The following is a 16,867-nucleotide window of genomic DNA, read 5'->3' on the forward strand; positions in this document are numbered from 1 at the left end:
ATCGCGCTCAAATTCCCACTAGAGCAGACTGCGAGTAGTCCCTTTTTCGCTTAGTTCGTGGTGCGTGACGCGAAAGAAAACCGCGAGAAAAAAAATGGCCGCGTGAAATCCTGGGGCGAGGCGCGTGCTTCTCGCTCCCAGCAGTTCACGCGGCCATTTTTTTCTCGCAGTTTTCTTTCGCGTCATACACGACGGACTGAGCAAAAGAGGGACTACTTTTAGTCTACCACTCGAGCGACCAAAATTTTTTTTTACACACACTGTGTTTCGCAAAGTATCTTAAAGAAACGGAGATTGAAGCGACTTTGAAATATCAAATCATTTAATGAACTGATTTATTACATGGAGGAGAGTGTTTTAATGGGAACTAAACCACCCGTAGATTCCATACCCCACTTCATCCCAACGTCGTTCCCAGGCTCTCTCTCTCCTCTGCCTCCCTCGTTTCTCCCAAAGGGAGGCAGAGAAGAGAGGGTCTGGGAACGAGGTTGACTTCATCCAGGATTCGAGTGGCTGATTTTTCGTATGTCACTCTTGCGAGTGTCATTTCGTTCTTTGACGTCACGATTCCCGTCTTTTCCAGCGTTGAATGAACTTGGTTTGTTGCGTCGTTTTCTGTTTAGAATTATGGCGGTGGCAGGCAGATTTGTTTTGCTAATTGACGAAGAAGCGAATGAGTTTTCTGAAAGACTTTGAGAACGAGAACACCGGGTTCTTTGTATTTTCTATGAAGCTCACCCGTATTTGTAAAACTTGATTATTTGAAAACGCAATAAAGGTCATAAAATCGGTCATGTCAGATATTTGGTCTCCAAATAGTAAAAAGAACATGCATTACACGTTTGCTCAAAGATATGAATTTTATGCTTCATGGAAAAAACGTACAATATCTCACTCGTTCGATGCGCCCATTCGTGAGATATTGTTTTTGTCACTCGAACATATCTTCTCGCCACCTTGCTACCGTGTAATACATCCTCTTATGATATGTGCTCGCGTACACTACAACAAGTTTCAGACCTTTCAATTCAACCTCATTCCCAGACAACCTCGTTACCAGGGGCGGGAAGATGAGAGAACCTGGGAACGAGGTTGGTTCCCAGAGGCCACGATTCGTTTGGCCAACACCTCGGCCCTAGGACGACATTGGTTTCAAATAACAATTTAGTCAGAGACTAAAAGGCAGACAGTCAGTGAAATGCAGTGTAAACGTAAACGGAGGTTTACAAATACGAGAGAAAGTTCCTCTGGTATGCTTAACTTTATGATCCCAGCCACCGCACCTAAAGTTTTAAAAAAGACAATAAAATACTGGCTTGTTTTTCTTGTTTTGCCTACGATTGGGTCCATAAACTTGGGGAAAAAGAAGTTAATTTGAGCTCACGGCTGTTCAATAACATCTTTACACGTAGCAAAATTAATTGGAAATCATTATTTGAAGAAAATTTAGTTTAATTTGATTGTTCGCTCTCGATTCGACCTCATCGACGATCACCTAATAGATCCTCATAAACACCTCGAGCCTATAATATAATTTGTTAAAAAATGTTTAGTTGTCAATTAGCAAGCTCTTTTTTTCTGTTGCGAAACAAGACGGAGGGCTTTCGCGACTTTTGCCAAACACTGAAAACAGCCATATCTCAGGCGGTAAAATGGCAGACAGATCCTCTTTCGCTTAGTCCGTCGTGCGTAACCGCAAGAAAAATACTTTCCGCGCGAAATCCTCAGGATTTCACGCGGCCATTTTTTCTTCACGTTTTATTTACGGTCACGCTCCACGGACTAAGCGCGTAGTGTAGTTTTGATATTTTAGCCGGCGCTGGTGAGAAAGACCTACTGCGCACCAAGACTGCTAGAAGTTCTCTTCATACCCAACCATCGTATACTCGGATAAGAGCAGGGGCGGGGATGATCAGGATAAAACGATCAATGATGTTAACTAGGTTCGAGATGCTCCTTAAAGAATTTTTTTATGAACACTGGACAAATTAATCTTGAACCCAGATCTCCCACGGCCAAGCGTCATACAAAGTGAGATCTGGGTACGAGATTATGGACAAATGTCAGTGGCTCAGTGCGCGCGCGAGTGAACACTTGAGAAACTTACGTTGTTTGTTTGCCAGATTGGGGAGAATTTTGACCAGAAAATTATTGCCGAGTTGTCCGGTAAATTTAAATATTCTGCTTGTTTCGTAGTGGTCTTGGAGAAGATTAGAACTAGTTAAAAGGTCTGTTCTTGTAGAGTTCGGGTTGTACGCTTGGCGTCGACGTGATAGGTTAGACTGAATGGAATTTCCTTCTCCTCATTTCCTTATGACGTAGCCTTTTACTTAGTTTACGAATTCTTTGAGCCACAGGTAGCCCAAGCACGGGAAATGAGCGTCTGTCTGTATTTACGCACAGTTTACGCAACAGTCGAAATATGAGGATTTTTGAAAAAATTTGAACGAATATTGAAAAAAATATATATACTTACCTTACTTCAGGTTTGTGTTTCTCTGTTTCTCGTAACGTGTCCAGATCGATTTGTGACCTTGTTATTTTCGATATATTTCACTCCCTTTTCCTTATTAATTATAAAGAAAAGAACCGTTTTCTCCATACTTGCTTATATTTCGACTGGTGCGTAACCTCAGGACTACTATATGATGCATAGGACGCTCATTTTTCCGAGCCTAGGATACCTGTGTGCGTGTTCTCAGAGAGCGCTCGGGATTCGCACTCCGCAATTCCCGTTGTCTGTTTCTTTTACGAAGTTAGCGATTGTAATCACTCTTATTTTAATTTTCTGAGACCTGACGGATTTTGTGAACGAAGAGGATATTAAACTAGTACAATTAGACAGATGCCTTCATTCGAATTCGTGATTTCCATTGGCCATTACGGCGCATTCATTGCTATTTTTACCATCTGTCACTTTTTTCTGCTCGCAAAGCGTGATTCGACATAAAAAGTTGGGCTTTAATTCCATGCAACAAGTCATATCCAGATTGCTGCTGCCAAAAATGCGAGTGAATCACACCATTTTAGCACAGGAACATATTTCATGCATTGGGGCTGGCTTCATTAATCTGGGTAAATTCAATGATAAAATGCTACAATTTGTTCGTCATTACGTACAAAACAATATTTTGTTTTTTTAATTGAGCCGGCTAATGGTTGCCAGAAACGCCATCGCGAAAATTGATGCATTCTTATTTGTCTATTTACTTTGTCAATTTTCCCATTCATCGTTTTCAGATTGGTAGATGCGATCAAGTACACTTTCACGAAGGAAGACGAACTTTCACACCTCTTAGAAAACAATCAAAGCAATTTTCGCCCGCCATGAGAGCCATTTGACTTCGTCGTATATCGGTGGGTAAATCTTTTGCATTGCTTTTATATATCTCAATTAATCATACCGTACATGCAGAGGAAAGGTTACAGAGAGGCGAGCTCTCGTCAATCGATGACGTGCATATGTAAAGCAATTATTTATTTTCGATCGGACGGTGGCTGCGCGCACGCTTTAACCAAATTCAGCAAATGTTCGTCGGTTCAAGCCGGCGTAAAACGCTGATCTTCCAGCTTAATTTTCACTATTATTTATGTATAGGAGGGGAAAACGATCTAGGCTGTAAATTTTAAAAAAAGTATGGCTTGGTAAAACGGCCCAAAAGTATTACAGTTTGCAATCTAAGACTAACCCGTGAACGAGAAACAAAAATGATACAAATTTTCAGTTTGATTTGCTTATGATTCTTTCCTGGGAGCAAAAATACACGATATGAACAGAATAGACAAAGAAGGAGATTAAGAGATAGTAAGTTGCATAGCCAAACATAAATTATACAACCCTATTCAAGCTAGATTAATTTTCTCTAATCCCTTCCTAGAAAATTGTTTCCTTAAAAGCCTGTTTGTTTTTACTCTTGGTTTGTCTATTCGTACATTTATTTGCTTTTATTTTTATGTTTTTTTCCTTGCTCTCTATACTGTTCGGTTGTGACCTGATCAAAAAATCGTGTCAGTTGAGAGCAAATATTTACACTGTGTTTTTTACCTTTTTATGCCGATTGTCGTGTGTGTGTTAATCGGAGTTAAATCAGTAGCTTTTACCGATTAAATGGCAGACATGCTTTAATTTTTATGAGAGCAATTGCATTCTGAAACGGAAGGCTTGCTTTTCAATGTGCCCAGGATTTGGTAAGTTACAGTAGCTATTGCCAGAAATAACATTCATTCGTAGAACATCACAAATAGTCCATTGTTTGCACTTTGGCAAACTAGGTAAAGAAAAGATGAATTATGCTAACACCATGTAACAATTTTTCAGTTCTTTTAGTTTTTATATTAGTATCGGATGTTCCTTCATTCCGTGATCTAGTCTAATCGTCTCATCAATTTATAAAACTCGCAAAGTACAACATCACCGCTAAATTTTGCATGTAACTGATGTAATAGGCTCGTTTTCAACAAAAAACGTGCAATTTTTTTTTTTTTTGTTCATGCGTAATAGAAATTTGGATTTCATGCAGCAAGAATGCTGAGTTCTTTATTAAGATCTTCTTGTCACGAAGCACAAAAATTTCCTTTGCAAAAAAATCCCATTTCTGCCCCTAAATTTAAAAGCTTGCATGGTAATGCGCAATACAATAGGCATCTTTATTTGGGCATGTTCTTGGCTGACATTAGCAGATGTTGGTAAACACGTTCTTAGCGCAATAATAACTTATTTTCCCTATTGTTTGGTGGGCAAATTGAATGTCATCTTCCTTACAAACATATTTACGATCACACATTTAAAGATTGACAGGGGAATTATGGGCGCCGTGCTGAAAAGCGCGCGCTAAACCCACTGATAGAGTATTTTTGTTGTCATCGATTCTCGGCTTTATTTTATGCCTTAGTGACCTTAGTCTGAGGAAAAATTACCTGCCTTTACAGTGGGAGGACAGGATGAAACACAGCTATCGTTTTCATCAGGTAGATTTGCAGTGTTAGGGATTTGAAATTAATATCAGTTAGTAATGTGGTATCTCCGGGATTCCTTAGAAATATTTTAACCCGCAGTGAAGACGCATTTCACCCCTGAAGATAAGTGCTTGTCCTTGATGCCAAACGGCTGAGGACAAGCTGACAAGTACAGGGAATATAAGTAAGCTTCATGACCCCAAGGTGTCCGCCCTCTTCGTTCACATAAGTTTACACGCACGACTTTCTAAAGAGATGATTTGCGCGGGAGAAAAGGGTTGGTTCAAACCAATTATGAACAACTCCGTAACAAAACCGATCTAAGATTTAATATTGAAGAAGATTTACTTCCAGGTAGAAAAACAAACAACACACGCTACATGAAACAGACATTTTTGACAATTTCCATAACTTTGAATGGAATCCGAGTAAACATCTCCTACAAAATTTATTGCCTTCTCAGCTCTGTCAGTCAAAAAATCAATTAGTCTGTAGAGGACGAAATTAAAACGCAAAGATATACTTTTATAGACGTTCTACACCGAATTATCACAACAAAGATATGGAACAAATCTCTCTACACCGGAAAAAGCAAGCAAGTTAGTTTTTTGGTATAGGGGTTTAGGATGCAATCATAGCTACGTGGTAGAAACTTTCGGCTTTCGAGTTCACCTGTTTATTTGGGACGAACTCAAAAATCACAAGCACAAGCCGGCTAAAAAAATAATTTTCTTCCATAGCAAACTCAGTCGGGATTGGCCACACCAGATGTTCAACGACTTAGCAGGGAATTAAATCGGGGTAGAGTTGAATTTTATCAGCAAACCGTCATTGCAATCTTTTTTTTACCTTGAGCTAAAACAGTTATAGGTTCATCGACATTTTATGAATTTTTCAAAAACATTTTCAGTATTTCTTGTCTTCTGCCAAATTACCACTGAAATTTTAATCAGCTTGTCTGTCGTCGCTTTGACTGTAGTGGGGTGTTTTAATTTCTTTACTTATTTCAATCTGAATTCTCGACACTGACAGCTTGCACTTCTTCGTTCTATTTTCTGCAGAACATACCACCGCACAACGAGAAAACGACTTCACTGACTTACGCCTAGCTTATCACAGAGAATTCTCCCCATTTTGTTGCCCTATAAATTGACTCAATAGGTGGTTAAATGGAATCTTTTTATTTGCTACTTAAGGTTTGTAAACACGTCCATTTTCATTCTAATTGCATGAAAGAGGTTTGAATTATATCTTAATCAGACTATTTGAAATAAATTGGTGTGTTGCTTTTATCGCACAAATTTTCCGCAATATCACATTTGTAAACATAAAACATTTTGTTTTCTAATTTCTTTTAATTTTTGTCAGTTTGGGGCTTAAAACGAGTTAGGCGAGAGCAAAAGTAAAACTGCTGATCTTGCAGCATTACAAAAAAATTACAATGAAAATGCCGTCTATAAGCCCTGGATTTTTTAACAAGTTCATAGGCTGCTAAAAGGTAAGGTAAAGTTAAATTTTGTGTTTGAGCCTAGTCAGGTCGGCGCTTATGCCAGTTTCCGTAACATTAAGCGACTTCGAATATTTCTACTCCCCCTAAGATGGGATGCTAGTCCATCGCAAGGTTACCCCCAGCATTAAATTCGCCGGCAACTATTTATAAACTTGGGTGGAGAGAGGCACTGTGAAAATGAAATGTCTTGCCCAAGAACACAGCAAAATGACCCCGGCCAGGGCTCGAACGCGGACCACTCGATCCGCAGTCCAGCCTCGGGAGTCCAGCGAGCTAACATTAACAAAGTTACTAGAAAAATACACCAGAAATAGAAAATAGAAAAAAGTATTAAATGCGCGTTTCAGAAGAGTAATGTAAGAAAGCTTTCTGTCCAGGCCACTGAAATAAGAACATAGATTTATAAATGAGAACTTGTTTTAAAGTAGGTTTTGCGCTCACGTTCAGTGTTTGCTTTCGATTCCGTACCCTGAAACTAAAATCTATATTTACTTCATTCCTTGCTTTGTTTCGTTGACTTTTTTTCAACTCAAACATTTAGATTTTTAAGAGGAAATCATTTTATTATTTCAGTCATTTAAAAATTCGGTTTGAAAAATTTTGCCGTAATTACTTTTACCAGCTTGATTTTTCTGTATACACTTGAGCCTAAAAGCGAGTGCTCACGGAGAAAAATTAGCAAGTAGGTTATTTAGTTATGCAGTTGATTTTGTAATGGTATTTAAAACTCGCCCCATATGTGCCAAGAAGGAAAATCTATTTCAGCCGAAAACCTTTTTTAACGGCTCCTGCTATTTAAGCTCGATCAAAGTCTGATTAAGGGTAGCACAGGTCCTCAAAACTTCGCCAATTCTTGGATAATCTCGGGCAATTTCCGTGAAAGAGTCAAGTCGAAAAGAACTTTAGCTCAGGGTTTGTCACAAAAACAGTACAGCTTTAAAATTTGGACTTTCCGAGGACAATTTAGTTATATTGTAATGTGTTCTAGATATAGTCGCTCTGTATTTTGTTTCTACTTTCTTTGCGTGAAATCTTTTGTTCTGAAATTTTTTTGTGCTTAAGACGTGACTGGAAGAAGGACATGCGAATGTACGTAACGCGAACGGAAATTGTGGTGAAACCAGTGGGCATATTCACCTTACAATATAAAATAATCGCCCTTTCTCCAGTTTTTGCCAGGAAATGACACGGCGTCAGACCTATCTATACAGAAATATTTTTACCTTGACTAGATTTCCAGAACTGGCTTTTAAATTTGCCCCAAGACGTTTTAGAAATGCAAGTAAATTTCAGAGGAATAGAATGAAAGTTTTACATGGAACATCGTTCACAACGCAATCTGCGGTTTTATCTGTTTTTTTTGATCTAGCAGTAGATTCGGAAAAAGTAAAGCTGCTGTGAAATGAAAAGTTCTCACTTATACTAAAGAGTCTGTTATTAAATTTGCATAAAAGTATTATTATCTCGTTGTTTCTTTTTCACAATTTTCGCGAGTGCTAATGACCTCACAACATCTTTGGTACCGAGAAACGGTGTACCAATAAAAAGAAAAGCTCTTTCACCTATTTGTGAATATATCGCCGCTAAAATCGTTTCAAGGAGAAATAAATTTTGGACGTTTAACATTTAGAGACGGTTCTTAGAAACGTGGATTAAATGGTTTCATTTAATGACCAAACGGAGTCATCTCTATAGTACAGTTTAAAAACCTCACAAAAGAGCTTGCACCTTGCTTTCTTATGTTTATGCAAAATGTATACGTATACAATGATAAGTTAGGTGTCATCTCAAGTACATCTTGTCTCATTTGCAATCAAGATATGAATTTAGGACGCAAGTATATTTGATGCTCAAACTGTTTTGAGGAAAGATCCGCAAATATCGTTGTTGCAAAAGGTGAGGAGCTTTGAACTTTGGTGTCTGAAAAACGGAGATGGAACTGTGCACGGTTTTGAAATATTTTTGAGACAGTCGGCAAACATACAAATGTTCTGTATACCTGTTCATTTATTACCGGTTGTGAAAGTAGATATTGGCAGATAGCTGAATATGTCTGATGTTTTAGCCTACAGGAAAACGAGAAACGAAACAAAAGGTATTACAAAAGGTAAGCTCTTGCTCGCAATAATATAAAGCAGATTAAACCAAGATAAAACCTGGAAGAAATTCATAGAATCTTTTTATTTTGAAATCCTTGCAGCACGCCTTTAAAAAAACTTAGACGGCAGCAATTCAAACCATCGTTGGCTTATTACAGCTCAATTAATTTCAGTTCTGAAACTGCATTTAAATAAAAGTGCCTAAATAACGATATTTAGCTTTCGAAACAAACTCGGCTATCGTTGAAAAATACATCTTGATCGATTTAAAGACAAAGAAGATTTCCTTTGAGATACCAATGTCTCAACTTTTCTAAAGCGAATTCTTGGTCGAAGAATTTCACAACACCCTGGGCATTGAATTGATTGTATAACAGGTTTAATTAAGACCTGGCACAAAGACTGGGTCTTCTGAGTGAAAATTAACGGCCCGTGTGCTAAGAAATACTCAATCAACATGGCCAAGATAGCGAACTTTCTTTTGTATTTTTCTATGTATGTTTGTATATCTATCCGTATATGGTCCAGGTGCTTTGCTTTTTGTTCACTGTTCCTCCTACGCGCTGAGAATCTCTTCTGAACTATCGTTGCAGAATTGTCAGTTTGAGAAACCATTCCGGCCTATGATAGTATTTTACTGCTGTACCCTCCAAAGATGCGAAAGCGGTTGCTGACAGTGTGTGAGTAATAGCGAAATTTCTAGTAACAACCATGCAGAAGAACTGAGAATCAACAGAGTATAGTACCGAATCGGCTCATTTACATTTACTGCGAAGGTAAGAGATTATGAATGCGAAAATTTGAACATAAAATGATAAAACATAATGAAATATCTAATAGGAGAATTCAAATGCCCAAGTCGAGTACAAGCCATCATTAGCAAATGATATCCCATATATTGACACCATCCTTAAGACTGAATTTTCAAAGTTAAAGTTCTTTAAGACCTTAAATTAAGCTAAGCTAGCGAGAGTTTTTAAAAAAAAAACTTAAGTTCTTATACAAACGTGTTACCTGTTACCATACTTCGATAAAAGCGCGGTGCATGTGGCCAAACAAAAATAATTAAGGATGGTGTGGACAAGCAAACATGTTTTAAATTTTTCGGTACCTCCTTCAGAAAAAAGGTCAACTCTTTACGTTTTCCTTTTAAGTTTCATTCCACATTCAAAGCTCGGACGTACTACCAAAGTGGCCTAATTATGACAAAACTTAAATAGTTAAAAATTTGGAGTCGACTAACTAACACCGTATGAAAGTACGCCCATTGCGGGTACAAAAATATAATTTCTTAAAACATGAAAAGCTCAGCAGCTTGCATGCATGTTCGTGTACATAAGCTATGACAGGCCAGACAGTTAGCAAGCCCGTGGATGACATTTGCTTCCTTTTTAAACAAGCGTTTCAGTAAATAATGGACAAGCAATTTTGTCTGCGAACACCAGGCGTAACCGTTGGTAAGTTACCGCGGCCGATGAATTTGCGCAAACTACAGAAGAAAAAAAAAACGCAGCCTGCGCTATTAAAAAACATTCCCCCCAAAAGGTAAATGGCATTTACTTTTTTAAAAATTCCTTGAGCCCGAACTTTAGCGTGGCTTTTAGACGAAAACGTCTACATCACCAGCCAGAGGTCTTTTTAATAGCATCGCCTCAGTTGCTTTCTTTGCTTGAAGTTTTCTCTTTTTTCGCTTTCTTGGTTTTTCCGTGATAGCTAAATACCATTCTCTGAGCTGAGTTCAGGAACGGAGAGGACCGTGTGAGTTTAATGTACTTTAGTTACTTTGTTTAAGAATTGTGTCCCCCCCCCCCCCCCCCCTCCTCGATTCCGGCGGAAGTAAGGAGTTTTCTGCCGATGACTGCAGGTTGCGGGGGGAGTGGTTAACAATCAGTAGGAGAAATCTGGATAGTGTGTTCTTTGGTAACTGGGCTCCTGGTGGTGCTAATTTTCTCTTGTCACTCATTAGTTGTTTCAGCTTATAAGGATGGTACACGCCAAAACTTCGTAAACACGCTTACAATAGAACCAATGAAACCCGTAAAATTCCTTTTCTGAAATCCATTCTTGAGGTGTTGATGGTCTTTGATTGGCTTGTTCTCAAGACAAATTAAAAGAATGGGTTTGAATTGACTGTCTGTGAACGTTTTTTCTGGGTCCAGATTTAATCGGTTCATTTCACTTGGAACAATACTCTTTCATAATCAGTCGGTTTGAAAAGGCTTGCCGTCATTTCCTCTCCAGAGTTTTGTACAGAGAAATGTTTCGTGCTATCACCGGCTAACCATAGAGCCCCCGCTTAAATCGTCTAAATAATTGATTTACAAGACATCAAATTTTACCTTTGGCGTTGATTGATGTTTGAGATATCAAACCCAAGGCGGACATAATACGATCGGATGAGCGTGTTTTAGCTTTAACTAGCTGGATGATCGACTCAAGGACTGTTCAAGAGTGTTATCTATCGATTGCTCCTTGAGACTCAACCGGAACCTGTTGCTGTTGCTGGTTCAGTTCTGTACTCGAATGGTTTCGTGTCGACCTCGGACAGTTTAACCTTGTGGATTAGTTGGATCACAGTAAATACAGCGCGAGGTAGGATAATGGCTGTGTTTTGATCCCTTGTTCTATGAAATAATAGCACCATTTTCAAAAGCGACAAGCGCAATAGATTAAATAATGGATTAGCATTAACGGTAGTCTGAAGCGACTTGGCACTTTTTGCAATCATGTCTTGAGGTATGTTGCTAAATATATGTCTTTCCTTGAGTTTATTCGATACCTCTTCAAACCGCTTGGCGTTTATCTTTTAGACCTTTCATTTAAAGCACGACAACACTAAGCTGTGTCTCTGATTGGTATCACTAGTACTTATGATTGAAGTGGATGTTTTTAATCATTTAATCCTCAATCGAGAGAACGCTTTTGTTTCTCAAACCAACCGTGGCTCCACACTTCAAATTATTTCTCAATTTGAATTTGCATTCGCACCTTTTAATGACTCGAAAAATTCGTTTATACCTTATTTTTATATGTTTCTTATTTGGCACCGATAACGATCTTCAATTTTTTTCACTTCTGGTCACGTTTCAATGTACAGCTGTCCGCACAGCTTGCACAATTTCAGTGTACGCTAGTGTAGAGCTGTTGAGTATGTTTGCCGAACATACTGATGACTGTATGTTAGGCATGTGGTGTGTCCAGGATAGAGATTACAACTTCACACCAACACAAGGTACTACTGAGGTCACTGAGGTTAATACTAATTCATTCAACTGTGATTGAGTTTTAATTTGATGCTTTAAGCTCACGATGTTCCTAGCTATGATACACTGGATTTACAATTGCACGATGAACTCTTTAGCATTTGTTACGGAGGTTCTGGCACCTAGCCATCACCACAAGTCTTTAGTATACCGCTGATGTCTCAATAAGGATCAGTTTTCTATTCAATGTAATAATAGACACTAGCACTGCAGTGATTGAATCAGTTTGTGTTTCAAAAATATAGGACAGGATATGTGTGAGTGCTGGACGATGCAGCTTATGTGACTTAATGTCTAGGAACTTGTAGATCAAGATAACAGATACGATATTACGCTTATATCATACTTGAATATTTTATACGATATCAGTTCTTTTAGTATCATTAATTTGCACTGTATGTTAACTTTTGCTGAAAGACGCAATAAGCTGTTGATGATTGTGCGTTGATGATGCAAGTTACTTTTCGCTGAAAAACAAGCAATATTTCCTAGACTTCTCTTCATTTCAAAATGGCTTGAAATGACTACCGATTTCAGCATTTAATCCCGACCCACAGGGTCTGATTAGGCACGGGAGGGGTGGGGTACCCCCTATGTGGGGAGTGCCCCTGTAAGGGGCTATATAGATATGTGCGGAGCCAAAGGGTATGGTTGTTGATCCGTTTGGTCTGAAATACGTCATGGTGTCATGGTTTGTGTCCTCTGGTCTTGCACTGGACATGATTTTAGAACAAGCTACTTCTTTATCATTATAATTAAGACCATCGACATCGTACATTGTACAGTTTTGCAGTTTATTTAATGAAAGCATATAAACATAGCCCTTAATATTGGTCTGGACCAAGGAACTGAGAAACCAACTGCTAGTAGGCTAGGGTAGGGAACAGATTATGAGGCAGTTCTGAAATGGCTGTTGATTTAAGGGTCGATCTTAATTAGAATAGGGTATCAAATTTTAGGTCGGGTATGAAAAAGGGCAGGAAAAATAGCAAATTTTGGTCTAAATTAGGGTAAGGATTTCAAGAAGCTCACTGCATCCCCTTCCAATGTTTCTGGTAGCACCCTCCCCGGTTCATTAGTCGCACCAAATAACTGCTTATTAGCAATGATTTAAGATCAATCTCTGCTATTCGTCTTTTTATACCCAGGGTAAATACCGAACTATTCATGCTAGCACATACCACCCCACATTTGTAATCACGGATTTATTCAATCATCAGTGGCGATGCGTTGACATATTCCTTACTGATTCCCGTAGCCGTTACGCGAGAGCATTCGTATCATTATTCCCAAGTTAAAACGAAACTGAAACACCTCGGGTTTCTCCTTGAGAGATTGGGAGGGGCGCTCCTCCCAATCGCTAAGGGAAAGCCCTGGGAACGTGTGGGTTGGAAACTGAAATATTCAATATTCTTTTACGATTTTAATCAATACTTAAGTTATAGTACTCAATATTTCTTTCTCCCTTTAGGCCCGGCTGTCTAGCCAATCAGATTGCTAGCTTACGTGATTGCCGATCAGACATCTAAATTTGGAGTTCCCAATTTAAAAACTTATAAACCTTGAACAAAGAATTGCTCAAATATCGTTTTCATTTTTCTTAGGTTAAAGGAAAAACTTGCTCTCAGTGAAGCTGCCTCAACACGTGGAACATAACTTGCCACCTAAGACATGGATGATTTCAATAATTCCAACTACCCAGCGAACTCGTCCCAGCTGATGGCCGAACGTTCCGAACTGGAACCGAAGTTTGTCGAAACAATTCGTCTGAGCTTGAGCGCCATCATCTGCTCTGTTGGAATTGTGGGTAATATTTTGGTTATCATCATAACAGGCGCAAACCGCGCCAATAAAACCGCTGTTCATAAGTACATACTCAACCTGGCTGTTGCTGATATCGGCGTGCTGGCCATCTGCTATCCCTTGACTCTTGTCAAAGCCGCTGACCCGTTGCAATGGCCCCTGGGGAGGGTAGTGTGTAAGTTTTTGTACCCATCCACGGACATCTTCTACAGCGCTTCCATTGGATCTATTGTTGCCATAGCAATCGACCGGCACAGAGCGATCGTGCGTGGAATGACAGCGTACCGATCGCTGACGATCGCTAAATGGGTGATAATGTCAATCTGGCTGGCAGGTTTCCTGGCTATGGTGGTGCCTCTGTACTTTGTGATGGAATTCATCGAAAACAAACAGAATGGGACTGTCGACTGCACGCCCAAGTGGCCAAATCGCTTGACCTTCGGCCTCTATGTCTTTTCCCTCTCGATCCTCTTTTACATCCTTCCGCTGATCTTGATATTGTGGGCGTACAGGCAAATCGCCTGCAAGATTCGCGCCAGCAAACTGCTACACAGAAAAATGCATAATATGTGCGGCAGCTACAAAAGCCCCAAGAAGAAAAAATTCGACAATGCAAACACAAAAGCGTTGAAGATCCTTGTACCGGTTGTTATTATGTTCGCCGTGACGATGTTTCCGTTCCATGTTTTTCGTCTTGTTTCTGTTTTCGTAGACTACACGAAAGTGAAGTACATTTGGGTCGTGTACCACATCTGCACCGTCTTACTGTTGACCAACAGCGCTGCCAATCCAATTATATACTCCCTTGTCAGTGACGAATTCCGACAGCGCTTCAAGGACATTTTGAAATTTAACTGGAAGCATTTTTGCCAAGAGACTAGGGGCCCTCTTGACGCTTCTATCACATATCGGGTGTCTTTGTCACAAAACTTGATTCCAAACCCAGACCGTGAAACAGACGTGTAGTGAAACAGCGCCTACATTGAGCTGTTGTTCAAAGCAGTGCTTGCTTTCAGATCAACACACAAAAAATCGTACAGCTTTTTTCGCAAGGAAAGAAAAAACTGCCAAGTTAGGAACCGTTAAGACAGTGTCACAGAAGTGAACACTTTTCAGTAACAGGTATAGAACCAAGGGAGCGAATGAAACAAGTCAGAACTAACTGGGTTATAAAGATATAAGACTGCTGGCAGCCAGTCTCTTCTCTTAGGGTCAGGCGAGTGTTTATCAGTGCCGCGTTCATGCCGCGCTCATGTCCCAATCCCTTCTGGGCTGAAACCGCTCGCCTCATAATCCCTGCCTGATTTTAAGAGAAAAACAGACTGTTAGCAGTCCATAATGATATGTTCCGACGGGAGAAGTTACAAATAATGCCCTCGTCCTCTGCTAAAAAGAAACGTGACATAGAACTTGGGTCATTTTATCTCAAAAAATCGGTAGAAACAATGCGGCCATCCGTTACCACAGCCTCTATAGGATACATATACATCTTCATTTCTGTAAATAAAAACTTCACATGACGGTCCCTCTAAGACAACAGTAGCTAACAGTTTTAGGCCATCAGAACAATATCAAAAATTGTAAGTAATTCTCTTGATGATGTTTGATCTATTGTCATTAGGCTTCATGGTCACAACAAAATGCTTAGAGGTTATTCTGAAAGAGGAAAAGAAAATATAAATATCTATAAAATAAAATATTCAAGTTATTCTTAAGAGGAGAATGACTGTCTTTTACGAACCGCGAGCCAGTTTTATAGCAAACGGAAAGAAGTGTGGTGCATTAACTACAAATTTTCCCCAGGAGAATATATCAGTTTTTGTTAACTGTTGTATTGCAGACGTAGAGCGGACTTACAATTATAAGTATAAATATCGACAGCTCAGTGAAATTGTATTTCGCAAGTTTTAAGTTAGTGTTCAAAGAGCCCACCCGTTCAAAGGGTGAAAATAAAAGCCACCTGTAAAATGATTGAAAATTGCTAAACGCCACTTAAAGTTATTATGGTTATGCTAGTATAGCTGTGTTTCTTTTCATCAGTAAACGTGGCTATCATATTAAGATTTTAGAAAGTAAAATAACCAAGTTTGTAAGCCATTCGGCTGCAGCCGTTGGGCTACAAAATTGTACTGGTAAATAAACGTGAGATATGAGATGCAGAGCGTGTCTAGTTAAACTTCATTAAATTAAACGGAGTGGAACTGTTGAAGAACAGATAATTAGCTAGCCCTCTCCTAAAAATGTTTGAAGACGTCAGATTGATAACTAAAATCTTTCTCACACGACCCGTAGACAAGCGCCATTGTGAAGTAGAGGGTCGAAATGCCATCTCGAAGATGAGCTTACCCGCTAAACTGCGCTCGTTTCAACACTTTTTATGAATTTATTAGAGAGTCTGTTTCAAAGGCTACCGTCCGGAAATTTCTGTCGGCTGAATCAGATCAGCTGTCGATCCTTGTTGGTCAAGGGAATTCCCTAAGGCTTCAGTCAGAGACACTGAAAATAGTTTGTTTTGGTCTGATGGCGCTTGTTTATAGATTTAAAGAACACTCCAAGAATGTTTGATTTCTTTAATTAAATACTATTAGTGAAGGGGTTAATGACATCCTTAAAATATTGAATACAACTGAAATTAATTACTTTAATTAAACATCAACAAAAGAATGATTAATTAAATCTGAGAAATATCATGTCCCGAGGCAGCATTAAGTAACATCATCAGCTGGTTGATTGATGTAAAGCTGAATGAATTTGTGAATTGATGTATTCATTAATTTAGTTTCTTTCCCGGCGCTTGGATTCATTAAACGCAAACCGTTAAGCAGCAACCTTACCTTCGACGGGGGTTTTTGTAGCCCCCCAGCCTCCCTCCACAGGAACAGCGGAACTGCCATTACGAGGCCAGTACAGTGAACTAGCATGAAACAAACTGGTACTGATGCTCGAAACGCGACTCAGTCCCGTTTCTCCCCACAGTCAAGTCTCTCAGTTTGAGATCTGGGTACGAAACTGGCAGTGCGTTCAGGGGGTTAGGGGGTGGGGGAGTTCGGGGGTTCGGGGGTTCGAGTATTCAGTCTAACCCCCTAAATTAAAAGAAATGAGACATTGATGAACACGCTGACTTGTCGTCAGAATGCCGGAAATCCCACTTTCGAGGACCTCAATTTAAAACAATTTTCTGGGGTAGGATGCTCCCGGACCCACTTACAGGGGAACGCTGTCGGCGCTTCGGTCCG

The 16,867-nt window shown here is 39.4% G+C and overlaps 1 protein-coding gene across 11 annotated transcripts; it reads left to right on the plus strand.

Annotated features, from left to right (window-relative positions):
- Positions 1 to 3,144: 3,144 nt before the first annotated feature.
- LOC110049841 (galanin receptor type 1-like) lies at positions 3,145 to 16,321 on the plus strand. 11 transcript variants are annotated; one of them, XM_089290522.1, is made up of 4 exons: positions 4,620 to 4,968; positions 8,532 to 8,573; positions 9,159 to 9,341; positions 13,433 to 16,321. In XM_089290522.1, exon 4 carries the CDS (start codon positions 13,500 to 13,502, stop codon positions 14,595 to 14,597), a length of 1,098 nt encoding a protein of 365 aa, XP_089146648.1. In that variant the 5' UTR covers positions 4,620 to 4,968; positions 8,532 to 8,573; positions 9,159 to 9,341; positions 13,433 to 13,499; the 3' UTR covers positions 14,598 to 16,321. The 11 variants fall into 11 exon arrangements, with proteins under 11 accessions (XP_020611331.2, XP_089146651.1, XP_089146648.1 ...); XM_020755670.2 differs by lacking the exon at positions 4,620 to 4,968 and adding an exon at positions 6,175 to 8,362; XM_089290524.1 differs by lacking the exons at positions 8,532 to 8,573; positions 9,159 to 9,341 and adding an exon at positions 6,018 to 6,152.
- The last annotated feature ends 546 nt before the right edge of the window (positions 16,322 to 16,867 follow it).

Source organism: Orbicella faveolata, unplaced genomic scaffold (genome assembly GCF_042242905.1).
Source record: "Orbicella faveolata isolate gen_17 unplaced genomic scaffold, um_ofav_v1 contig_2, whole genome shotgun sequence".
NCBI lineage: Eukaryota > Metazoa > Cnidaria > Anthozoa > Scleractinia > Merulinidae > Orbicella > Orbicella faveolata.